This window comes from Bubalus kerabau, chromosome 7, assembly GCF_029407905.1.
Source record: "Bubalus kerabau isolate K-KA32 ecotype Philippines breed swamp buffalo chromosome 7, PCC_UOA_SB_1v2, whole genome shotgun sequence".
Lineage (NCBI taxonomy): Eukaryota > Metazoa > Chordata > Mammalia > Artiodactyla > Bovidae > Bubalus > Bubalus kerabau.
In genome coordinates, this window is record NC_073630.1 from 70,980,141 (window position 1) to 71,003,579 (window position 23,439).

Consider the following 23,439-nt stretch of genomic DNA (forward strand, 5'->3'; position numbering starts at 1 on the left):
AGTTGTGTCCGACTCTTAGCGATCCCATGGACGGAGGCCCACCAGGGTCTTCCGTCCATGGGATTTTCCAGGCAAGAGTACTGGAGTGGGGTGCTTGGTATGTTAGAGATGAAATCATTTCAGGAGAAAGATATGTGAAACTGTGGTGAAAATAAATTAAAAACATGATTTGATACAAATTAATCTAATTTAATAGAAAATGTAGTAGCAGTGAAGTTGTAATAATATTTTAGAACTAAAAAAAATCAGGAAGTAATAAAACATTTTTAGCTGAGTATTTATAATTCACCTCTCTCAGAAATTTTGAAACTATCCACAAAATTATTCATGAATAAATTACCTCTTGTCTCAAAAGACGTTCTGCCTGATTTCTAGTAATATTCCTATGGTACCACCTGTAAAAGCAATAAAAATAATTTTTAAATGTTATATATCATTTATTTCCAGAAAAATACCTGTTCCATTTGCTTTATTTTAAAAAACACACTCCAGAACTAATTTTATAAATGGACTGATTAATTCACATAAACAATAATGTACTATAATAATATATCAATTGATTTATTTAACACAGTTATATTAATTGCAAGCCAGTATCTCATTTTTCTACCATATTTCAATTCAACTTTCTGAAACACACTTGGTTTAACACACTTAATTTTGAATGGTTTAACTTCCTGAAAATTTCCATGAAATGTATGTGGTTAAAAAGCCATCATCTTCGATAAACACTTTCCTGAGCTTTGGTTAAACCCAACTAAAACATAAACATTTCTTTCCCTTCAGGAATATCTTATTTGCATGCTTTTACATGTGCCATTACCTTTCCAAACTTAAAACTCATACTGACTTATCTGATTCTCCTAAATATGTTGTTGTTGCTGTTTAGTTGCTAAGTCATGTCCAACTTTTTTGCGACCCCATAGCTCGCCAGACTACTCTGTCCTTGGGATTTCCCAGGCAAGAATACTGGAGTGGGTTGCCATTTCCTTCTCCCAGGGATCTTCCCCAGTCAGGGGTTGACTCACGTCTCCTGCATCGGCAGTTGAATTCTTTACCACCGAGCCACCTGGGAAGCTCCAAAGTATGTCACCTTGTAGTAAAGTCAGTAATTTAATAGAGTAAATGGAACAACCAGTATACTAATCACCCCACCCTACACCCTCCTGGGCCTCATATTCTCCTCATTCTGCCCTCACTCACTAAACTTCCATCACATTGGATTTCTTTCCTGGCTGAAATTCACCAAGCCCTTCTCTGCCTGCAGCCTTCCTGTTGTCTCTGCATGAAACATGTCATTAAATGACCTTAAAATACCAGACGTTCACACAGTAATCATAATTAATGAACACTGTAATTTAAACATATGGTTTTGGGACCTCCCTGGAAGTTCAGTGGTTAAAACTTCATCTTCCAATACAAGGGGTGTGTGGGTTTGATCCTTGATCTGGGAGCTAAGATCTCACATACCTCAGGGCCAAAAGACCAAAAACAAAACAGAAGCAATATTGTAACAAATTCAGTAAAGATTTTTTTTTTAATGGTCCACATAAAAAATCTTAAATAAAAATTTTATTAAAAAAAGAAATAAACATATGGTTTGATGTGACAGCACCTAAGCAGTAAGCAAATGTTGTACAGGAAAGACAGAGGAAGTGACAATAGAACAACGGAGAGGAAGAGAAAAATGGAAACACTTTCATTTCAAAACAAGATTTTAAAAAGAAGTTAATATAATATTACCAGAAATACTATTTTTGTGGACAGCGGAAGAAAGGGTGTGTGTATAACCAGGCATTAAGTCAAGTGGGGGAGCCCAGTGGTGGCTGAATGAGACTCATACCTGCCTGGGACAATGGAACCTATCTCCTCATGTGGACTTCCCCTAACCTTCTATAGTAGAAAGCTGCCACTAACTAGCATGGCCAGGTTTTTAAAATATTAATGCACTTAAATTGAAAATGGTCTTTTAAAAAGATGGAGAACAGGGGATGATTACAGATGATTCTAGTCAAAGTCATATAACTACCTATTGCTAACAGGAACAAGAGTAACTGTGAATTTAAACTGTGCCTATCATTCAATACTTGTTAATGAATATTCTTATTGTGGGAGGGAATTTCAAGATGAGTCTGAGACCTCTTGTTGTAGAAAGAAGAAATTCTTTCAAAATAAATGAGGCAGAGTTAAATTCACAGGGGACCAATTTAAAGAGGCCCCCATACTGGCTAAGTTATGAAATATGGGGGCTAAAAAGAGACTAATGATTATAGCTCACTGAAATAGACTGAAGTTGTGAAAAGAGAAGACTGCATAATGACACTCAAAAAGGGAGGAATTAACATAAACTGATTTTTTTCTAAATAATGTTTCTTTACCTGCTATCATGTTGGTATTAATTTTGTTGCTTTGTATTTATTATAGTGATAAATAAAATATATTAATTGTGATTAAATATAAATTAAAAATCCATCCGTGTGGAAGTCATTCTCAGAATGACTTCAAAAAAGTAACAAAAGAACCAGATAGAAGTATATGATGAATTTAAGATCAATTAAAATAAGGCAGAATTCCATCTGCATTATGATAATGATAAGTAAAAGGCAGAAAAAGGATAAATGTAATTTAGAGCAGGTTGAGGCATGGTGTTTCAGAATTTCAACTATTTAAATCAGATGATAAAAGGTAGAAGAGTTTTTTGTTTTGTTTTGTGTATTTCAAATAGGTAAGGCTGCAACTTCTTTATTGAGACAATACTGATTATAAAACTAATATTGAATGATGTCAGTAGAACCCCCAATACACAGGATTGGGGTGGGGATTCTATTAATACATTTTTTAAAATCTACTGCATCTAACTGTGGTTGACTACAACCATCACATATGGAACTTATATGTAAGCCTCCCATGTGCCAGTCTTAGATGTCTAATCAATAAAGAACAGTATTGTGGCTTTGAGTTTTAGACCTGGAAACCCTATTAGATCTGAGAAGGTTAATTTGCTTCACTTGGTGACTTTCTGACCCTGAGAAAATTTGAGGTTTTTTCTCTACACTAAGCATTTAGTGTAGAGAAAATGAGGTAAGTCATATCCATAGCTCAGGATAATCAATGTCTGCTACTTAAAATATCAAAAATTTTAAGAGAATCTGGCATATCAGATTTTTTGTCTTTGCTTGAAGATTTATAACTAATCTTCAACTTGTTTACCAGCTGAGCCACAAGGGAAGCCTCTGATAGCTCAGTTGATAAAGAATCCGTCTGCAATGCAGGAGACACTAGTTCAATTCCTGGGTGGGAAAGATCTGCTGGAAAAGGGATAGGCTACCCACTCCAGTATTCTTGGGCTTCCCTGAGACCTGGGTTTGATCCCTGGGTTGGGAAGATCCTCCGGAGTAAGGGAAAGGCTACCCACTCCAGTATTCTGGCCTAGAGAATTCTGTGGACTGTAAAGAGTTGGACACAACTGAGCGACTTTCACTTCACACTTCAACTTGATATTTGAAGTTTGAGAATAACTAATTTTTAAAATGATATTCACATGGTTAAAAGAACTCAATTCACATTATGTTTAATTAAACATTTATGTTTAATTTATTACATTTCCAGGATCATGTAAGGACGTACAAGGGGCTATTACAATTGCAAATTTGACCTGTCAGGCCAAATTTTCTTTATAAAGAAAACTGAATTTATTCAGTTTATTAATGTAAGTTAAATGTTTCAGGAAACTTAATTAACTGAGTTTGTAAGTAGGATGGATTGTTTAAGGATATTTTTATGTCGAGTATGCATTTAGGTAATTGTTCTTGTTTTTTAGATTTATAAATAGTATATCAAGATTTTAAAGTTCAATTTGAAGGCTTACTGAAAACAAAGTTTTTTCATTGTAATATTTCAAACCAAAGTAGCCATAAACATTTCTCTGCATAAAGGTTCCCCAGAGACGTCAGAAGCCCACGTGGACAGCATTCCTTCTTCCATCAGCCCCCTATCTCCTTCCTTTCTCCTTTAGGCCTCAAGTCACATCCTCAGAAAAGTCTTCCCCACTCAACATGCTCATTTAAATTATATTCCCTCCCCTCTTGTTTCCTTCCCATGCCCCATACTATTCCTTCATGACACCACAATTTAAAATGATGTATTTGTGAATTCAGGGTTGCTTAATGTCTATTTCCTTGGTGAAGCTGTAAGTTCCATGAAAACCAGGACTCCTTCTGTGTATTCCGTATTGTGTTTCCACTGCTTACAACAGCTAACATCTAACATTATCCTAAGTACATAATGATAAAGATCAAACAAATTAAGTGGAGGACTGAAGTAACTCTGAATGTAGTGTACCAGTTATACTAGGCAAGGTGGACAAAGCTGTCAATGTCTTTCTTGTTTCACAGTTCAAGGAAATAGTCATAACTTCTAGAATGTATTGAAGAGCTACTATGTACCGAATGAGACAGGCATTATTGTCCCCAGGGTTCAGATCATTCAGAGATTTAATGACATTAGGTAACTTTGCTCAGAGCTGAACCATTAGTCAAGAGTGATGCCAGGATTTGAACCCAGATTTCTCTGATTTCTAAGCCCATACTACTGCACTTCAACATGGGACAGAAGTTTCTGTACAGTCAGTAGAATGTTTGTTTGCATAGTAAGTGGTTGATCAATTTTAGTGATTTATATTGATGATCTATATTTTAATAACCTTCTTGAAACCATAATAAAATTAAAAATTGGTCTTTTCATAATTAAAGTCATTATAAAAAAAGGCTTACAGAAACATAAATCCAGGCTAAGGAAATGAGATGATCAGAGTGGTTTAATTTGTGATCCAGTATCTGCAGTATAAACAAGTTGTTAAAGCCAGACGCTAAGCCTGGTCTAAACAGGGGAAGCAACAAGCACATCAATTCATAACAGAAGGAAGAAAAGTAGCCCTGCTGATTACGGAGCATCCACTTGCTAACCACCAGGCACTGTGTTAGGTACCTTCACACAGGTCTCCTTTAATTTCCAGGAAAATCCAAACTGAAGTTAGAATATGGTGATAAAACCATCTTATTTTTCTGGGTTTTCTTAGCCGGAGATTTTCAAACAAAATTTTCCCTGATCTGGCCTTCAAAGAGTTCAAAGAGACCTGGTTGTGCTGAGCAGCTTCAGCTGGGGCTAGTGGTGAGTTTCTCTCCCCCGCCGCACCCCCCTGCCTACTCCCCACCCCCAACTCCATGCATGGGGCATGCCTGAGCAACTGTAGAGAGTTGTGGGGCTATTTGCTAAGGAAGGTGGGGTCAGCCACCTGGGGGCTTTGAGTGGAGAAGGAAATTTCAGGGCAGAGCTAAATGACACAGATCAAGAGAGGGGTTATGATGAGCTAAGCAAAGGAGAGGAAGAGAGAAGAGACACTGTGATGGAGCTGAGGACAGAGACTTGAGAAGGAGAATGGAAACAGACAGCAGAAAGGTCTGGTAAGGTTATGGGTGTTTTCAGTGACGGATGTGCTGAGTCTGGAGTTTCCCAGGTGGCACTAGTGGTAAAGAACCTGCCTGCCAACGCAGGAGATGTAATAGACGCAGGTTCTATCCCTGGGTTGGGAAGATCCCCTGGAGGAGGGCATGGCAACCCACTACAGTATTCTTGCCTAGAGAATCCCATGGACAGAGGAGCTTGGTGGGCTAAAGTTCATAGGGTCACACAGAGTCAGACATGACTGAAGCAACTTGGCAGGCAGGCATGCTGAGTCTGGCCTACAAATGGGCTTCAATAAGCAGCAAGGCAGTCCAAGGCTGAGTTCTCTTTTAATTTGCCTGGTTCTCAGGGAGGTACCTGTTCTAATGCCTCAACTCACATCACCTAATACAACCTACTGGAACATATGCTAATTGCAAAACCAGTATCTAAGCCAGGGGAGGGCACTCAAGTGCTCAAACTGCAAACCTAAATTTATAAAAGACTAGGAAACCAACCCAGAATACTCTTTGGAAGGACTGATGCCGAAGCTGAAACTCCAATACTTTGGCCACCTGATGCAAACAGCTGATTCATTGGAAAAGACCGTGATACTGGAAAAGATTGAAGGCAGGAGGAGAAGGAGGCAACAGAGGATGAAATGGTTGGATGGCATCACCAATGCAATGGACATGAACTTGGGCAAAGTCCAGGAGACGGTGAGGGACAGGGAAGCCTGCCAAGCTGCAATCCCAGGGCTCCCAAAGAGTCAGACATGACTTGGTAACTGTACAACAAGGACCACTCCTAGCCCTGTCACTCTCTATCTATACATTAATATCTCAACCTTATTTTCTGATCTGCAGATTGAGGGGTTAAATAGTGCTTGCTAATGTTTCTATCTTCTAAATCCATTAATATAGTGTAACAAGAATGCATTTCTAAGCAAAACTCGAGTGAACATATCAAAAGTTCTTCTGAACTATAGCATTAGCCTATTTCTCATCTTTAGTGATTTCTAAACACTTCAAAATATGAGTCAAACTATAGTAATATATCTGTATATTAAGTCTAACTTAATTAATGAACAACTGATGTCACTTTTTATTTTTATTTTTTATTTTTGGTCAGGCTGCACAGCATAGAACATCTTAGTTCCCCAACCGAGGATGGAACCCATGCCTCCTGCAGTAAAAGTGTAGAGTCTTAACCACAGGACCACCAGGGAAGTCCCCATTTTTAAAATAATAACTTTTCCACTTAGGACATGCAGTAAAACAAGTGCAAGATGAGTGTTTGGTTTCTTGTAGTCACTGTTAAAATTTTCTTTAATTGGCCATACAAAACAAAAAAAAAGTAATTTTAAGAAAAAGAAGTTTCTGAATCAGCCATTATTAAGATCAAAAATCTAAGCTAAAGCTTCCAAATGTGTTACTTTCTTTTCCCTTTTCAGACCCAAAACAGTATGTATACTAATAAGTTACCCAAATGTACCTGATTTTTATAGATTAACCATGGGACATATTTTGGAGGACACTTACTCATATATTTCTAAATTAGTTGGTTTGTTTTCGGTCACATAGTTGCTTGGAATTAAGCCTTCATTCCTACAAACACAAAGCAAAAATCAAAATTTTGACACATCTGTGGTATTATTGTGGCAAAGACCCCTTTAAAAAACCTCAAGGATGCAGAGGAAAATCAAATTCATTTGACTAATTAAATTGTTGACAGAAGAAAAAACTTTTTTTCATTTCAACATTCAACTAAAATTTTTGCACAACAAATACTAAGTTTCTGATGTTTAACATTAGTAGTTTAAGATGTTTTCTGACACAGATATCTGTGCAAATAGGAAAAGGGCCACTTAACATGATCACTGGGACATCATAGTGACTAGATTAAAAACATACCAATTGCAAAGATATTAACTTAATTCTTTGTAATTGCTGCAGAGCATCCCACAGAATAGATACTCTAGTTTAGCCATGCCTCTGTTACAATAAAGCTGCACAGAAATACTTGAATATGCCTTCTTGTGCACAGGTAAGAGCATTTCTCTAAGACAGATACAAAGCGGGGGAATTGCCGGGTTGCTGATTAAGCGGATCTTTTCAGTAGATACAGCAAATTGCTGTCGAAGGGCAACAATTTTCACACTTATCAGCAGGGGAGTAGTTTTTCTTTTCCTATAACTTCACCAATAAAATCTGAAATTTAAAATTATGAAAGATCTCCAAGACATATTATTGAGGAATACAAGCAAGTTGCAGAGCAATGCATAAAGTATAGTCAGATTTAAGTCAATTAAATCTTCAGACAATACCATATTTTTAATACATCCAAGAAAGTGCATTGAAAGCGATCTGGACAGGAAGATCATTGAAATGAATCACTAAATGGATAATGGTGCTTACTTTGGGGAAAGAGTCTGGGTTTGGAGGTGTGGCAAAGCAGAATTTGGGCACTATTTATCATGTTTGAATATTATTTTTTTTAAACCTATATTCACTTATTAACTTTGAAGTTAAAAATTGGTGCTATTTCTCTTTAAGTCTGAGTCATGACAACACACCACCTGCAAGGGTAGTTAATGATACAGCCCTGAACCTACTAACTCACATGATCACTAGGACATCATTCCTCTCTACCTGCTGAAAAGTCTCCAGCATATGTTGAGTCTTAATGAAGAACTGGTAAAAGAGCCAAATCATTAAGAAAACATAAAGAAAGAGATTTGTATGTACTTAGATACTTATAACCTTATACCTTAGATACTTATACCTTAGATACCTATAACGCTTAGATACTTATAACCTCAAAATCTTGACAAGGATCAGAAATCAAGGCCAGAATTCTCTCCCTGAAAGTAGACATACTCCTCAGAATTCTTTTCTACCCAGGACTCCAGTCTAGAATTAACAATCTATTGCAACTGGTACAAAGAACCGATACAAAGGCCCTTTGTATCCCAGGGCCTTTTTTTCTAATTTCATTCAGAAACTACTGCAATGTTTACTTCCAAAACTAGTCATTGTAGAAATATGAAAATGAGTAAGACACTGTTTCTGTTTCTATCTTAGAGCTTAATAGGAAAAAAAAATTCAAATTGCGAAAAAAAAAAGCATAAATTAGAAGAAGTTGTATGGTAGAAACTAGTATTATTCTTATTTACAAATAAAATTCATTAAAAACAGAACTATCATATGATCCAACAATTCCACCTCTGGGTATTTATCTGAAGAAAATGAAAACACTAACTTAAAAAGATACCTGCATCCCCATGTTCACTGTAACACTATTTATAACAGTCAAGATAAGGAAACAACCAAGTGTCCACTGATGGATGAATTGATAAAGAAAATGTGGTATATATGAAATATTATTCACCCATAAAAAGAAAAAAAAATGTTGTCATTTGCAACAACATAGACGGACCTTGACAGCACCATACTAAGTGAAATAAAGAAAAACCATGTGGTCTCACTTACATGTGAAATCTTTAAAAAAAAATGAAAAATTGAAACAAAACAAGCTCAAAGGACAAAGAATACACTGGTGGCTGCCAGAGGCAAGGGTGGTTGCAGGGCGCTAGAATGGGTGAAGGGGATCAAAAGGTATAAACTTCCAGTTACACAATAAATGAGGCTTGGGGATATGATGTATAGAATCATGTCGAGTTAATAGTACTGTATTGCATGTTTTAATTCTACAGTGATAACAGAACAGACTTCTGTAAGATTTCAATACATTTAGACCATGAAATTTTTGCACCCGGTCTTATGTCCCTGAATATGTTCCAGTGTCTCCTAGTTTATTGTCTTATCAATTCAGTTCAGTTCAGTAGCTCAGTCATGTCCAACTCTTTGCAACCCCATGGACTGCAGCATGCCAGGCTTCCCTGTCCATCACCAACTCCTGGAGCTTGCTCAAACTCATGTCCATCAAGTCAGGGATGCCATCCAACCATCTCATCCTTTGTCGTCCCCTTCTCCTCCCACCTTCAATCTTTTCCAGCATCAGGGTCTTTTCCAATGAGTCAGTTCTTCGAATCAGGTGGCTAAAGTATTGGAGTTTCAGCTTCAGCATTAGTCCTTCCAATGAATATTCAGGACTGATTTCCTTTAGGATTGACTGGTTGGATCTCCTTGCAGTCCAAGGGACTCTCAAGAGTCTTCTCCAACACCACAGTTCAAAAGCATCAATTCTTCAGCACTCAGCTTTCTTTAGAGTCCAACTCGCACATATCCATACATGACTACTGAAAAAACCATAGCTTTGACAAGGCGGATCTTTGTTGGCAAAGTAATGTCTCTGCTTTTTAATATGCTGTCTAGGTTGGTCATAGCTTTTCTTCAAAGGAGCAAGTGTCTTTTAATTTCATGGCAGAAGTCACCATCTGCAGTGATTTTGGAGCCCAAAAAAATAAAGTCTCTCACTGTTTCCATTGTTTCCCCATCTATTGGCCATGAATTGATAGGACCAGATGCCATGATCTTCATTTTCTGAATGTTGAGTTTTAAGCCAACTTTTACACTCTCCTCTTTCAATTTCATCAAGAGGCTTTTTAGTTCTTTTTATTGTCTATAGGAACTTGAATAGAGTTTGTATCCTACTGTTGTGTGAAAGTTGTATAAATTTATATTATGTTGAATCGATTCATAGTGCTTTTCAGGTCTACTATATCCTTCTCCTTCTCTGTATATTCATTCTATTAATTTTTGAGAGTTTGATATTGAAACTCAAACTAAACATCTTAATTTATCTACTTTTAAAAAATTATAATATATATAATAGAACTATATGTAACTTTGTTCTATATTTTCCAAGTCTCCTGTAAATGTGTTACCTTAGTTTCATAATTTAAAAAAGTTAAAAAGCATTAAAAGTGAAAAATAGTACCATATTGCATGTCTGATTGCTAAGACAGTAAATCATAAAAGTTCCCATCACAAGGGAAAAAAAATTGTAACTATGTATGCTGCCGAATGTTAACTAGACTTGTAGTGATTATTTCACAATAAATACAAAGAGCAAATCATTATGTTGTACACCTGCAGCTAATATAATGTTCTATGTCAATTATAGAGACTGCCCTGGTGGCTATACCTGAGAAGAAAGAAAGGAATGGAAAAGGGAGGAAGGAAGGGAAGGAGGGAGGGAGAAAGGAAGGAGGGAAGGGAAACAGAGAGGGTAAGTAATTTGCCCCAAAACACACAGCAGTGTGTGGCTACATCAGGCTATAAAGCCACATGTACCTAGTTTGGAGAGTCTGCCTGAAATCACAGCATTATAATGCCCATTCATACAGACGGAGAGGTGTGGGAACAGCTTCTGTTTCATTTACAAGGGAGAGTTATAAACCTTGAGAAAATAAACAGTCTATTTCTCTAATAAACTAAACGGAGTGTCTTTCACACTTTGGAAGTCTTAGGGACTAAAAGAGGAAAGATTTGGTAAAGACAAACCACCAGTCTTACCCCAAGCGGTCTCTTGCCTTCCACCAGTGAGGATCATACTTCTCCAAGATAAGGTATTCCTCTGCTCTCTTTAAGGCTAGATCATAGGGCTCTCTGGGCAGGAAATCGTACAGTGCCTTAACATGGATCTTCTCTTCAGAAACCTCAGAGGGTGGGAGGGGAGGCAGTGGCTTGCGTTTTGATGGTTGCCCATGGCCCCTGTTGGACTGTAAAAAATTAAGGTATGAGTCGTGGCACTATTGTTTAAGTGATCTGAGCTAAAAAAAGAATAAGGGTAGAGACTATCTGCCTGCCGCCTTGTTTCTCCCAGCTAGCTGCAGTAAAGCAAAGCCCAGGTGGTATAAACGTAGGAAATGACTAACTACAAAACAATTTTCAGATCCAGCAACACACTCATCATTTTGTAAATTCTCGAGATCACAAATTCTCTTGCCAGCATGGCACTGAATATTTTCATGTCACAATTCTTAAAATGTTATTTCCTCCTTAATAATTTCACTTTAAGGATTTTTCTCCTTTAGAAAAAGGAGAGAGAGAGAGGGAAAAAAAAAAAAAAAAGCTTTTCCCTTTAATATGCTGTAAGCTTGTGTTTGGGCTTATCAACTTCCCAAGAAAACTTATTTTCTAACACTGAACTGAAAATTAATCCTGGCCTCAAAATGGTGATAGCCAGAAGGCATTTTTTCCCCAATTTCAAATTCTGCCAAAATATTGCAGAATAGGCCATTTTAACTGGTCTTATTTTCTTTCCCTTTCTTCTAGGCTGTTGATTCACTAAAAGTTTATTGAAAACTTATTATGTGCCAAGCATGACATTAGGTTCTGGGCAGGGTAGCAAACGGTACCTCACGAAACACAGACCCTAAAAATGCCACCTTCCTCTACCCTTTCTCCCCCTTCAAAATGATACTCACTTGCTTCTTACTTGGCAAGTCACTGAACCACGGTCTGCGACGCTGTGTGTATTTTTCTGAAAGTTCTTCATCTTTGCTAAGGCTTATTTGTGTCCTCACTTGCCTGACATTGAAAAATAATCACGTTACAAAGGATTATTTAACTCTTGGCTATAAATCCACTAGACTATAAACAAGCTAGTAGGAAAGTCTCCTTCCTATTTTTTATTTAGAAGACTTCCTAACTCCATTTCCTTGGGCAAGGTACTCTGGGACCTCTCAGAACTTTACTTTTTTTAACCTAGGACTAGAGACACTAAGAGCATATAGAGTTGCTATGAATAATAAAATTGAGAAAATACATGTCACATGGGCAACACAGAGTCTGGTGACTATTAAGGGCGTACAATTACAATCAAGATAATGAAGACCTTACTCTGTGTCAGGCACAGTGTTTCACATTTCACATGCATTGCCTCATGTGAGTATCTATTGTTAAAAAGTAGATGTGGTGTAGCGATTAAGAACATTAGTTTGGATCCCAGATCTACCATTTTTATAGTGTGGCCTTGGGCAACGTAACCTCCCTAGGCCTGCGTTTCTTCATCTGTATAATGGGGATTGTAAAAACAAACAAATAAAAAGGGTGGTTTTGAGAGTTACTAAGAGCTAAAAAAAGTAAACTGTTTAATACAGTCTGACATACAGGACTCCCATTAAATGCTGGCTGCTACTATTATCATGGCACCCTGGATTTTTATCTTTATCCATCATTTACTGGGCACCAAAGTATAAAACACATTGGTAGTTTCAGGGAGAACCTCAAATAAAACAGGATTCTTGCCCTTAAAAGGTAAAAATTACAGAGTGAGACACAGACACATAAATAGCACGCATGAAACAAAAATTAAATAGAGAACCAGGCCACATGCTCTGGGAACACAATGGAAGGAGCAATTAAGTCCAAGAGGATCGAGAAAGGACCATGGACCTGACACGTGACCTATCGCTAGCTTTAAATGAATGGCCATTGAATAGGGAGAAAATGGGAGGAGTTTCCCAGGCAGATGAACAGCAGATTCAAAGAAACATGGAGATTCCACCCAAGAAGTTGCCCTTGGACTTACCGCTTCTGCACGGAACAGCAACAGCAGCAGCAGAAAATCGACTGGATGGTGTTATCTGAAAAGCAGATCATTTTCAACTGTTAGAAAGCCACAAGTCCATGATATTGGGAAGAGGAGGCTGCTGGCACTATTCCAAAGGAGGAAATCTCTGAGGGCATGGGTAATAGAAAGTTTCCTACACATGCAAACCTTTACCTTGCCCTTCTTCACTAGTAGAAGATGAAAGATTGTCACTAACACGAAAATAAGTTACTGGTACCCTGGCCACTGTGGTTTCCCTTCTCAGGCTCTTATCTCTGGGTCTGGTTTCATGCATTTCCTCAGTCAGTGGATGAAAAATGACCAGTGTATTCACTTTACATTGATAAGGGCTGATGTCGGTTGACAAATGTACTAAAGAATATAATTCTGAAAACAATGTTCTCCTAGGGAATCTGCTAGCAGGGATTTTAAATTAGGTGCATTACATTTCTTCAAATATATTTTAAAATATATTTATATAAAGTAATATAAATATACTAAATATATTTATAATACGTAATATACTATGTAATAATATAACTTAGCATGTTTATTCTATTTTTATATTTTGTGTATAAAAATACACTTACCTTTTTGGATCTCAAACTTTCTATGGATTAGGTTCAAGCAAACTGAATATTTAAAGAAAGCACTACTTATTAAATCTGGGTCATTCTTACACTTCTTTTGTCAAACTTAATCTTTATTTGTTAGATTATTTGCCTATTTTCAAACCATAAATTTTGAATATATCAAAAGCTGTTTTATGTTCACAGAACCTACATTTCACAGCAACTCTTTCTCATACTGGCCCCTGAAAATGAAGTATTATTAAGAAAACAGAGTACATTAGACATGAGCATTAGCTTTGAGGTTAGAAAGGGCTGCATATGCATTCTAGCTGGAGGTGGATGGGGTGCTGACTATATCAGGAATAAGTCCCTTTACTTCTCTAAGTCATTGTTTTCCTATCTGTAAAAACAAGAAAATCATACCTATCCCCTTTGAGAAGCCTTCAGGTGCAGAGATTAATCTCCGCCTTTGTGGGTTTGGGCAAGCTAGTTAAGTGTTTTGTGCTTAGGTTTCCTCATCTGTAAAATGGGAATAGTAGGATACTTAGCACGTAAGGCTACTGTGAGGATTAATTGAATGAGTTCCTATACAACACCTAGAACAATGCCAGGTATGTTTAAGAGGGCAATCAAGATCTATTATCATTACAGTTTTGTTGAAAAGATTAAATTAGATGCTTTCTCTAAAGTTTCTCTCCTGGAACACAGAAGACGGACGAATCCAAGCAGAAGCCACCCAGTATAATCTACCCCTCAGCATCCTCTCTATGCCCTCAGAACACAGGATGCAACAAAGCCCCATCAGCTAACATATTATCACCAGCTGATGCCAATTTGATTACACTCCCACCTGAAACTTGGTACATTAACCATCGTTAGGATTCCTACATCAGATGGAGAAAGAAATGAGGTAAAAACAAGAGTAACAGAGGACATAGTCGCTACAATTCCCACCTTTACAGCTATCCTGTGTCATAAGTTGATCACAAGTGGCCTCTGTCACCTTCCATTCCTTGTGCCCTCTTGCCTTTGCTAACACTTTGGTGGAAGGAGCTTTCCTCTGCTGGAATTGCCCAAATGTTCATTCCTGGAGGATCTGGTCCTTAGTTGTTCTTAATGGGGTTGTTACAATTTTCTACTGACCAGGACTATTTTCAATATTAAGAAATGAAGCTAATGGCTACTGTTGCCTCCTGAGGTGGCCCACACTCTGTGGAGTGTGTTTCTCTCTAAATAAATCCACCTCTTACCTATCACTTTGTCTCTCACTGAATTCTTTCTGTGATGAGACAAGACTGAGCTTCATTAGGTCCTGAAACCCCCACCAGATGGAAGAAGTTAACTTCATGCTGCCCACAAGCACATAGTCCCCAGACCTGTTGGAACCAGAAGTTGATGATGCTGACTCACCACTAGCCAATCAGAAGAATGCCCACAAGCTGATCATGCCCTGCTCCTTGAACCATTCCTATAAAATTCCTCATTACCGCCTCCAGGGGAGAAACACTGTGACCTACCCACCCATCCCCCTCCTTGCCTGCAAAGAAATAAAGCTATTCTTTTCTACTTCACCCCAAAAAGGAAAGAAATGAAGCTAGTATGTCCCCTGAGTTTCCAAGTCCTCTTTGTCCTCATTGAAAAGAATGAACCCAGTTTCTTCCTAGAAATTGCGATACTCATCTCTGATACATTGAGTCCTTTCTGTGCCCATCAACTCACTGATACCAAGAATCCCACAATGGTCAGAGGGCAATCTCGGCTCCCAATATTCCCTAAGAAAAGGATTCTTCTCTGGGGCACTGGTATCTCCAAGCTCACCAAACACAAAAGTTACAGGGAAAGAAAATAACAATATTCCAGTGGGCTATTAGTTGATAAGAGGGGCCACTCCAATCTCTTTTTCCTCAGTTGCCGGACTCATGCATCCTAGCTTTATGAAGACATCACCACATTTGCTGCTGGTTTAAGACATTTACTGTATCCTATAGAACATCTTTCCAACTTTGCAAGATGTTGTCTCCCAGATGTCATAGGAATTGATGCTTTAGCAGGCCATTTAGCAACCAGAAGCCAGAGAGCTTGGAAGCATGTTGAACTAAGCCCTACAGATAACTTTTCCAGGAGAAGAAGGAATACCAAGAAGCCAAGCTCATTAAGCCACCATAGAGGCTGGGTCTACATTTAACCCCTGCTGGTCATCCTTCCAGGATAGAACAGGCTGAATAAGAATAAAGACACCCAGGACAGTAATCAGTTATATATTGTTTCCTTTTCCTTTCACCGAAATTGACCTTAAAAACCTAGATTCATGTATTACTTACACACCTTTCTCTGATTTGGACACTGCCATTATTCTGTCTTTGGGCTATAGACACCTTGGGGGTCCAGTGGCAAACATCTCATTTCTATCAGGCAAAGATTCACCTTTACCCCTCTGATTTAATAGCTTTCTTCCTTAGCCAAGAAACCATCTGTTCTCCATCCCAAAGCTGATTTCTGGAGACTCAAATAGAGTCCCCCACCCCCTCCACAAATTTGCACTACACTGTGTATTATTAGGCTTTTGGGTCTCAACTGCTTCTGTCAGTTTTCAAAATCTTACTGTTTTTCCCCACCCTTCTGTTACTGCTGCTGCTAAGTCACTTCATTCGTGTCTGACTCTGTGCGACCCCATAGACGGCAGCCCACCAGGCTCCCCCGTCCCTGGGATTCTCCAGGCAAGACTTCTGTTACTAAAAAGGTCTAAGTCTCCATTATCTGAATTATACCAAGAGCCTCCTAACTTCCTACTGCTCTACCCTTAACTCCCCCTATGGTTTCTTTTCCGCAGTCGGAGTAATTAATTTAAAACCTAGGTCAGATCATGCTACTCCTTGTCTCAAAACCCACAACAGCTCTCCATTTCACAGAGTGTTTTAGCCAATTTTCTCACAATAGTCTCGAAACCTTCTATGGTCTGGCCTCCTGGTGCCTTCTCATCCCTCTCCCCAGTGTGCTCATGCTCATTTACCCCCCACACTGGCCACACTGGCCACACTGGCCCCACAGTGCTTCCAGGCCAGACCTGCTTTCAGCAAAGGCTCTTCACCTCCATACTGCCTGGACCATTCTTCCCTCAGGTGTCAGTCTTCCCTCTCTCCACTCCTCAAGTCTGCTCCAATCTCACCATCTCAGTGAAGAGTACCCTGACCCATGACTATTGACCTGCTAACTTCAGGATTCCTGACTTTGCTCTATTCTTCTTTTTTTTATTAGCATTTCTCACATTCTAACATGATGAGCAATTTATCATTTTTCCCCTTACCGTCTGTCTCCTCAACTAGAATGCAAACAGGGATCATTGTCTACTTTGTTCACAGTTAGATCCCAAGAGGCTGGAACAGTTTTTGACACCTAATCATTACTCAACAATTATTTGTTGAGCAAAATCAATATATGAATGAAAGAGTTTGCAGGAGCATCAAATGATAACTTTTTCAAAGCACCCACCTGTTTTGCTTCAATCCTAACAGGAAAATGAAAACTGAATGTGTGGGGGACAGAATAAGCAGGTGCAACTAAAAAAGCAACAGAATAAGTAGTGAACTGTAAGAGTGGGGATATAAGATCATGAAAGTCCTTGAAATAAGAGAAGATAGGACTTTGACTGTATACGTAGAACACAGTCACTAACTACTGAAGACAGAGAACAATTCGGTCACAATAAAGCAGAATAAACTCTGTACTCAGCCTAGAAACCTTTGTAAGATGGTCTGGTAAGGTAAGCAATGATCTTCATGGTCACAAGTTCTAATGTAAGCTAGAACATTGAATATCATTGAAACTAAGTATTTATAATGGTTACTTTACTCCTTGAATAACTGCTGGCATGCTATATTTATTCTCTATAGTTTTCTGAATGCTTCAATACAGAATATATAAAACTAAAATTTGTGAATTAAAAAAAAAGCAAAGACCCAGAAAATCAGGTAGGTCTGTGACTAGTTAGATACCTATTCTAGGATTGGAAACTTTTTGAATGTATATGATTTTTAGTGATAGATACAAAGATTTTTTATTTCTCTAATTCAGCCAACTGTCTCACCTTTTACCCAATCAATACAAAGATTTTTATTTCTCTAATTCAGCCAACTGTCTCACCTTTTACCCAATCAGAATTATCATCTTCCTTGCAAGCCCTAATAAGAAAACTAGCCAATCATTTCCCCTTTCCAGTTTTCCTATGTCTGTGTATGAGTCCATCAAAATCATGGATTCTGTCCAAGCCCCATCTTTATATCCAACTTCCATGATTCAGTTCAAATTATTCAGCTTTTTACTTCTTCTCTGCCCTGCTACCAGCCTAGTCCAAGCCCTCATAAGCCCACACCTATAATTCTGCATTAATTCACTTAATTCTCACAATGACCCCATGAAGGAAGTCCCATTTTTCAGATGAAGACTCTGAGTCACAGAGATGTTGAGAGTCAAGGGCTTATAAGTGGAGAGCCAGGACTAGAACCCAGGCAGGCTCACTCCAGAGTCCGCTCTGAACCTGTTTCGGTGACTGAATAAACTGGTCAAATTCCCCACTGGTCAAATTCCTCCCCCTCAGTACATCCTATATACTCATTTCCCTAAAGTCTATCTTAGCCAGCTGCTCTACATCCTCAGCATCTAAATGACTCTCCGGCGACTATAGTTAATAATATTGTATTGCATTTCTGAAAGTTGCGAAGAGATTAGATCTTAAAATTTCTCATAATTACACTGTAACCAGTATGCTGACCGACGTTAACTAGACGTATTGCGGCGCTCACTTTGCAGTGTATACATGTGCCAAATCACTGGGCTTCCAAGGTGGTGCTAGTGGTAAAGAACCACCTGCCAATGCAGGAAACATAAGAAATGCGGGCGCAATCACTGGCTCGGGAAGATCCCCGGAGGAGGGCATGATAACCCACTTCAGTATTCTTGCCTGGAGAATCCCAAGGACAGAGGAGCCTGGCAGGCTACAGTCCACAAAGAGTCAGACACAACTGCGGCAGCAGCTTAGCCCTGCGCAGTACAGCACCAAAGCACTATGCTGTACAGCTACACCCAATATAATATTATAGGTCAGTTAACCCTCAATAAAAAATTAAATTGTTAAAATAGATTCTCAACAACATATGGCAACAAGATTGTATCTTTCCTTATTTTCAGGGCCTTTCAAAATCTGATCACCCATCCTGACTCTTACTGTTCACCAATTCCTATTACACCAACTTCTTCTATTTGCTCTTCTCACAGACATCTTGCCTATTTCTGCCTCCAGCCTGAAAAAGGCTTCCTTTGTACTTTACTCCCATCTAACCTTCCTTCAGGCTCCCAAAGTGCTGTGACCTGTCTTGCCCTGTGGCTCTTAATTAGGTACCATCTTCCATGGTCATTTATATTTCTTCGTGTAGCCTTCATCGCTCACTGGGCTTCTCAATCTCACCACTATTGATACTTTAGATGCTTTAGATGGATGAATTCTTTGTTGTGGGGAGCTGTCCCGTATATTGCAGGATGTTTAGCAGCATCCCTGGCCACTATGCACTACGTGCCAGCGGCAACAGCCCCATCACCCCTCTAATACCCACCTCCCCCTCACTGGTGTGAACACCGCAATATTTAGCGGCATTGTCAGATGTCCCCTGTGGGCAAAATCACCCTTTGTTAAGAACCACTGATTGAGCTAGATTGTAACCATTGAGCTAGATTCATGGTCTGAGTTGCATGCTTTTTTGTCTTGTCCGTAACATCAGAGGCTCGTTTAGAACAAGAACCTGATAGATAACTGTTAAATAACACCTTCCTGATCTCTACACCATCATATCACATTTAGGCTCTATTTCTCAGTAACTCACTCTACCACCTGGTATCTCACAGCTTGATGCTGGCCACAGAGAAAGCTAGGTTGACCACGTCCTTTTGACTAAGTGGGACAGCAAGGCTGAAGAAGACAGCTTCCGGAGCTTATAGTAGGTCATGAGTCTAACTAACATTTTGTTCCAGATATAATAAAAGAAGAAGAAGGAGGAGGAGGGGGAAGAAAAAGAAACAGCAGTTTATCCGAAATCAAACATCAATCCATGAGATGCTAAACGAAATGGCAAAACTGGTGTTCAAATTTTTTTTTCTCTGTTAGGACAGATATGGAGTTGAGCGATCATTAGGGTCAGAGTAACCTGAAGTCACATCATGTCTCCATTTTCTTGTAGCAATAATATGATGTGGGGCAACTACTCATGAAACTCACCTGGAAAATGTTGGAAATAAAACCTACCTTCTAAGAGAGGCAGTTCCCCACTCCTACCAACAAAGCCTTTACCATATGCAGACACTACAGTAAGATCTTATTATCATATACTAATTCACACCCTATGGGAGTGACGCTACTGGTAAAGAATCCCCCTGCCAATGTAGGAGATGCAAGAAGCTTGGGTTTGATCCCTGGGTCGGGAAGATCCCCTGAAGTAGGAAATGGCACCCCACTCCAGTATTCTTGCCTGGGAAATCTCATGGACAGAGGAGCTACAGTCCATAGCGTCACAAAGAGTCAGACATGACTGAGTGACTGAGCACACACACATATACACACAACTCACTCCCTACACTATTTCAATGTGTAATAGTAAGATCTTACTGTAATAATAATGTAATACTGTTATTATTGATGTTATTATTACCTAGAGCCAGATATCCTGGAATGTGAAGCCAAGTGGGCCTTAGGAAGCATCACTACAAACAAAGCTAGTGGAGGTGATGGAATTCCAGTTGAGCTATTTCAAATCCTAAAAGATGATGGTGTGAAAGTGCTGCACTCAATATGCCAGCAAATTTGGAAAACTCAGCAGTGGCCACAGGACTGAAAAAGGTGAGTTTTCATTCCAATCTCAAAGAAAGGCAATGCCAAAGAATGCTCAAATTGCCGCACAATTGCACTCATCTCACACGCTAGTAAAGTAATGCTCAAAATTCTCCAAGCCAGGCTTCAGCAATACATGAACCATAAACTTCCAGATATTCAGATTGGTTTTAGAAAAGGCAGAGGAACCAGAGATCAAATTGCCAACATCCACTGGATCATGGAAAAAGCAAGAGAGTTCCAGAAAAACTTTGCTTTATTGACTATGCAAAAGCCTTTGACTATGTGGATCACAATAAACTGTGGAAAGTTCTGAAAGAGATGGGCATACCAGACCACCTGACCTGCCTCTTGAAAAACCTGTATGCAGGTCAGGAAGCAACAGTTAGAACTGGACATGGAACAACAGACTGGTTCCAAATAGGAAAAGGAGTACATCAAGGCTGTATATTGTCACCCTGCTTATTTAACTTATATGCAGAGTACATCATGAGAAACACTGGGCTGGAAGAAGCACAAGCTGGAATCAAGATTTCCAGGAGAAATATCAATAACCTCAGATACGCAGATGACACCACCCTTATGGCAGAAAGTGAAGAGGAACTAAAAAGCCTCTTGATGAAAGTGAAGGAGGAGAGTGAAAAAGTTGGCTTAAACCTCAATATTCAGAAAACTAAGATCATGGCATCCAGTCCCATCACTTCATGGCAAATAGATGGGGAAACAGTGGAAACAGTGAGAGACTTTATTTTGGGGGGCTCCAAAATCACTGCAGATGGTGACTTCAGCCATGAAATTAAAAGATGCTTGCTCCTTGGAAGGAAAGTTATAACCAACCTAGACAGCATATTAAAAAGCAGAGACAGTACTTGGCCAACAAAGTTTCGTCTAGTCAAGGCTATGGTTTTTCCAGTGGTCATGTATGGATCTGAGAGTTGGACTGTGAAGAAAGCTGAGCACCAAAGAATTGATGCTTTTGAACTGTGGGTTGGAGAAGACTCTTGAGAGTCCCTTGGACTGCAAGGAGATTCAACCAGTCCATCCTAAAGGAGATCAGTCCTGGGTGTTCGTTGGAAGATCTGATGTTGAAGCTGAAACTCCAATACTTTGGCCACCTGATGCAAAGAACTGACTCATTGGAAAAGACCCTGATGCTAGGAAAGATTGAGGGCAGGAGGAGAAGGGGACGACTGAGGATGAGATGGTTGGATGGCATCATTGACTCAATGGACATGAGTTTGGGTGAACTCTGGGAGTTGGTGTTGGTCAGGGAGGCCTGGCGTGCTGCAGCTCATGGGGTTGCAAAGAGTCAGACACGACTGAGTGACTGAACTGAACTGAATGTTATTATCCCCATTGCACAGAAGAAACTGAATAACAGAGAGGTTCAGTAATTTGTCCAAAGCCACATACCTAAAAAGCAACCAAGCACAAATTTAAGGCCACAGAGCTTGGTTGAGTCCATGAGCATAATGATGAGCCTCCTCTTGTGGATGAGAAGATTGGGTAAATTAGCAAAGGGGAATGCCTAGAACAGAGCAGTTAGCCATTTAATTTCCCACCTTTCCCATCACTCAGCTTTCTAGAACTCATTCATGTACTGTGTATTCACAGGGTGGATTGAAGGTAAACAGATAGAAGCAGACTGTGGTTCCCCCTCTGAAGACAGAATGGGAAGAAGGCCAAGTAGGTTAGAGCTGACCTTCAGTATTCTCTACCCTATTTGCCCCACTCAGGACTCTTATGGGCCCTCTTCCAACTATCAACAGCTCTCCAGAAGGTGTAAATGATATGAGAGTAAATTGATGTAACAGTAAACATGCACTGCAGGGCTTCTTTTAAAGGCATTTTCACGTTTGTAGGCATGACACTCATATTTATCAAGGTGATCAGAGACAGAGAGAGAGAGATTGATTTAAGGAATTGGCTCACACAGTTATGAGGGCTGGTGAGTCCAAAATCTGATGAGGCAGACTGGAGACTCAGGGAAGAACTGCAGTTTGAGTCCAGAGGCAGGCTGATGCCCCACTTTCTCCTTGCTTAGTGGAGATCAGTCTTTGCTCTATTAAGACCTTCAACCGATTAGATGAGGCTCACCCACATTGTGTAAGGTGATGCTATCTAACTATTTCATCCTCTGCCACACCCTTCTTCTTTTGCTTTCAATCTTTCCCAGCATCGGGGTGTTTTCCTTAAATTAAATATATAGAGCTTTCAAAGGGAAATTGCTGGTATTTGCCAGCAGACATAATATCTGGGGACTAGGAAAAGGCCTTGCCCTCTTCACTGAATTTATAATACATGACTACACACTAGCAGAGTGGATAATAAATCCAGCAACAATCTCTCAGTTATCTTTACTCTCTTCTGCAGCCTAAAATTTAGGAGGAAGATTATTCAGAAATATTCATTTGATTTGCAAAGCAGAAGTAGAGACACAGATGTAGAGAACAAACATGGATAACAAGGGGTGGGGGGAGGTGGGATGGACTGGGATATTGGTACTGCTACGTACACTGCTACGTACAGAATAGATAACTAACGAGAACCTACTGTATAGGGAACTCTCCTAAATACTCTGTGGTGACATAAGCGGGAAGAAAATCCAATATCCATATATGGGGTATATGTGTATATATATAACTGATTCACTTTTCTGTACAGCAGAAACTAACACAACTTTGTAAGACAACTATACTCCAATAAAAAAAAATTATTTGTCTTCATTCAATAGCAAGGACAACTGCCTTGAAATAAAGGTCCGACTCTGCCATGACTTTAGTCACAATAAGGTTTTGTTCTATCACCGCTGAAGGCCAAGGACAGCTGAGAGCAGGGAGGCCCACTTCTGCCTTGTTTATGGTTCCAGTTCTGCACAAAACAATTGCTAGCAACTAGTTGCTGCCCAGTGAATTATCAATGAGTGAGTGAAAAACAAACTGTAAAAGCCAAACAGCTTCCTGATGATCCTTGTTTGGCATGACTCTTCAAGACACTTGGCATGTCTGCTTACAGACTGAAGTGTTGATT

General features: G+C 39.2%; 1 protein-coding gene across 4 annotated transcripts in view; it reads right to left on the reverse strand.

Moving 5' to 3' along the window:
• TXK (TXK tyrosine kinase) overlaps positions 1 to 16,561 on the reverse strand; it is a 49,216-nt gene extending 32,655 nt beyond the window's left edge. The window contains exons 1-6 of one of the 4 annotated variants that reach the window (XM_055588499.1): positions 15,861 to 16,561; positions 12,943 to 12,997; positions 11,837 to 11,939; positions 10,923 to 11,128; positions 6,984 to 7,049; positions 341 to 395 (exon numbers count right to left, since the gene is read on the reverse strand). In XM_055588499.1, the coding sequence (XP_055444474.1) occupies positions 341 to 395; positions 6,984 to 7,049; positions 10,923 to 11,128; positions 11,837 to 11,939; positions 12,943 to 12,997; positions 15,861 to 15,885 (510 nt within the window). In that variant the 5' untranslated portion in view covers positions 15,886 to 16,561. Of the gene's footprint in view, positions 1 to 340; positions 396 to 6,983; positions 7,050 to 10,922; positions 11,129 to 11,836; positions 11,940 to 12,942; positions 13,014 to 13,137; positions 13,328 to 14,489; positions 14,933 to 15,860 lie in introns of those variants that run through there. The other 3 variants (XM_055588501.1, XM_055588498.1, XM_055588502.1) reach the window with 3 other exon arrangements.
• Between the last annotated feature and the right edge of the window lie 6,878 nt (positions 16,562 to 23,439).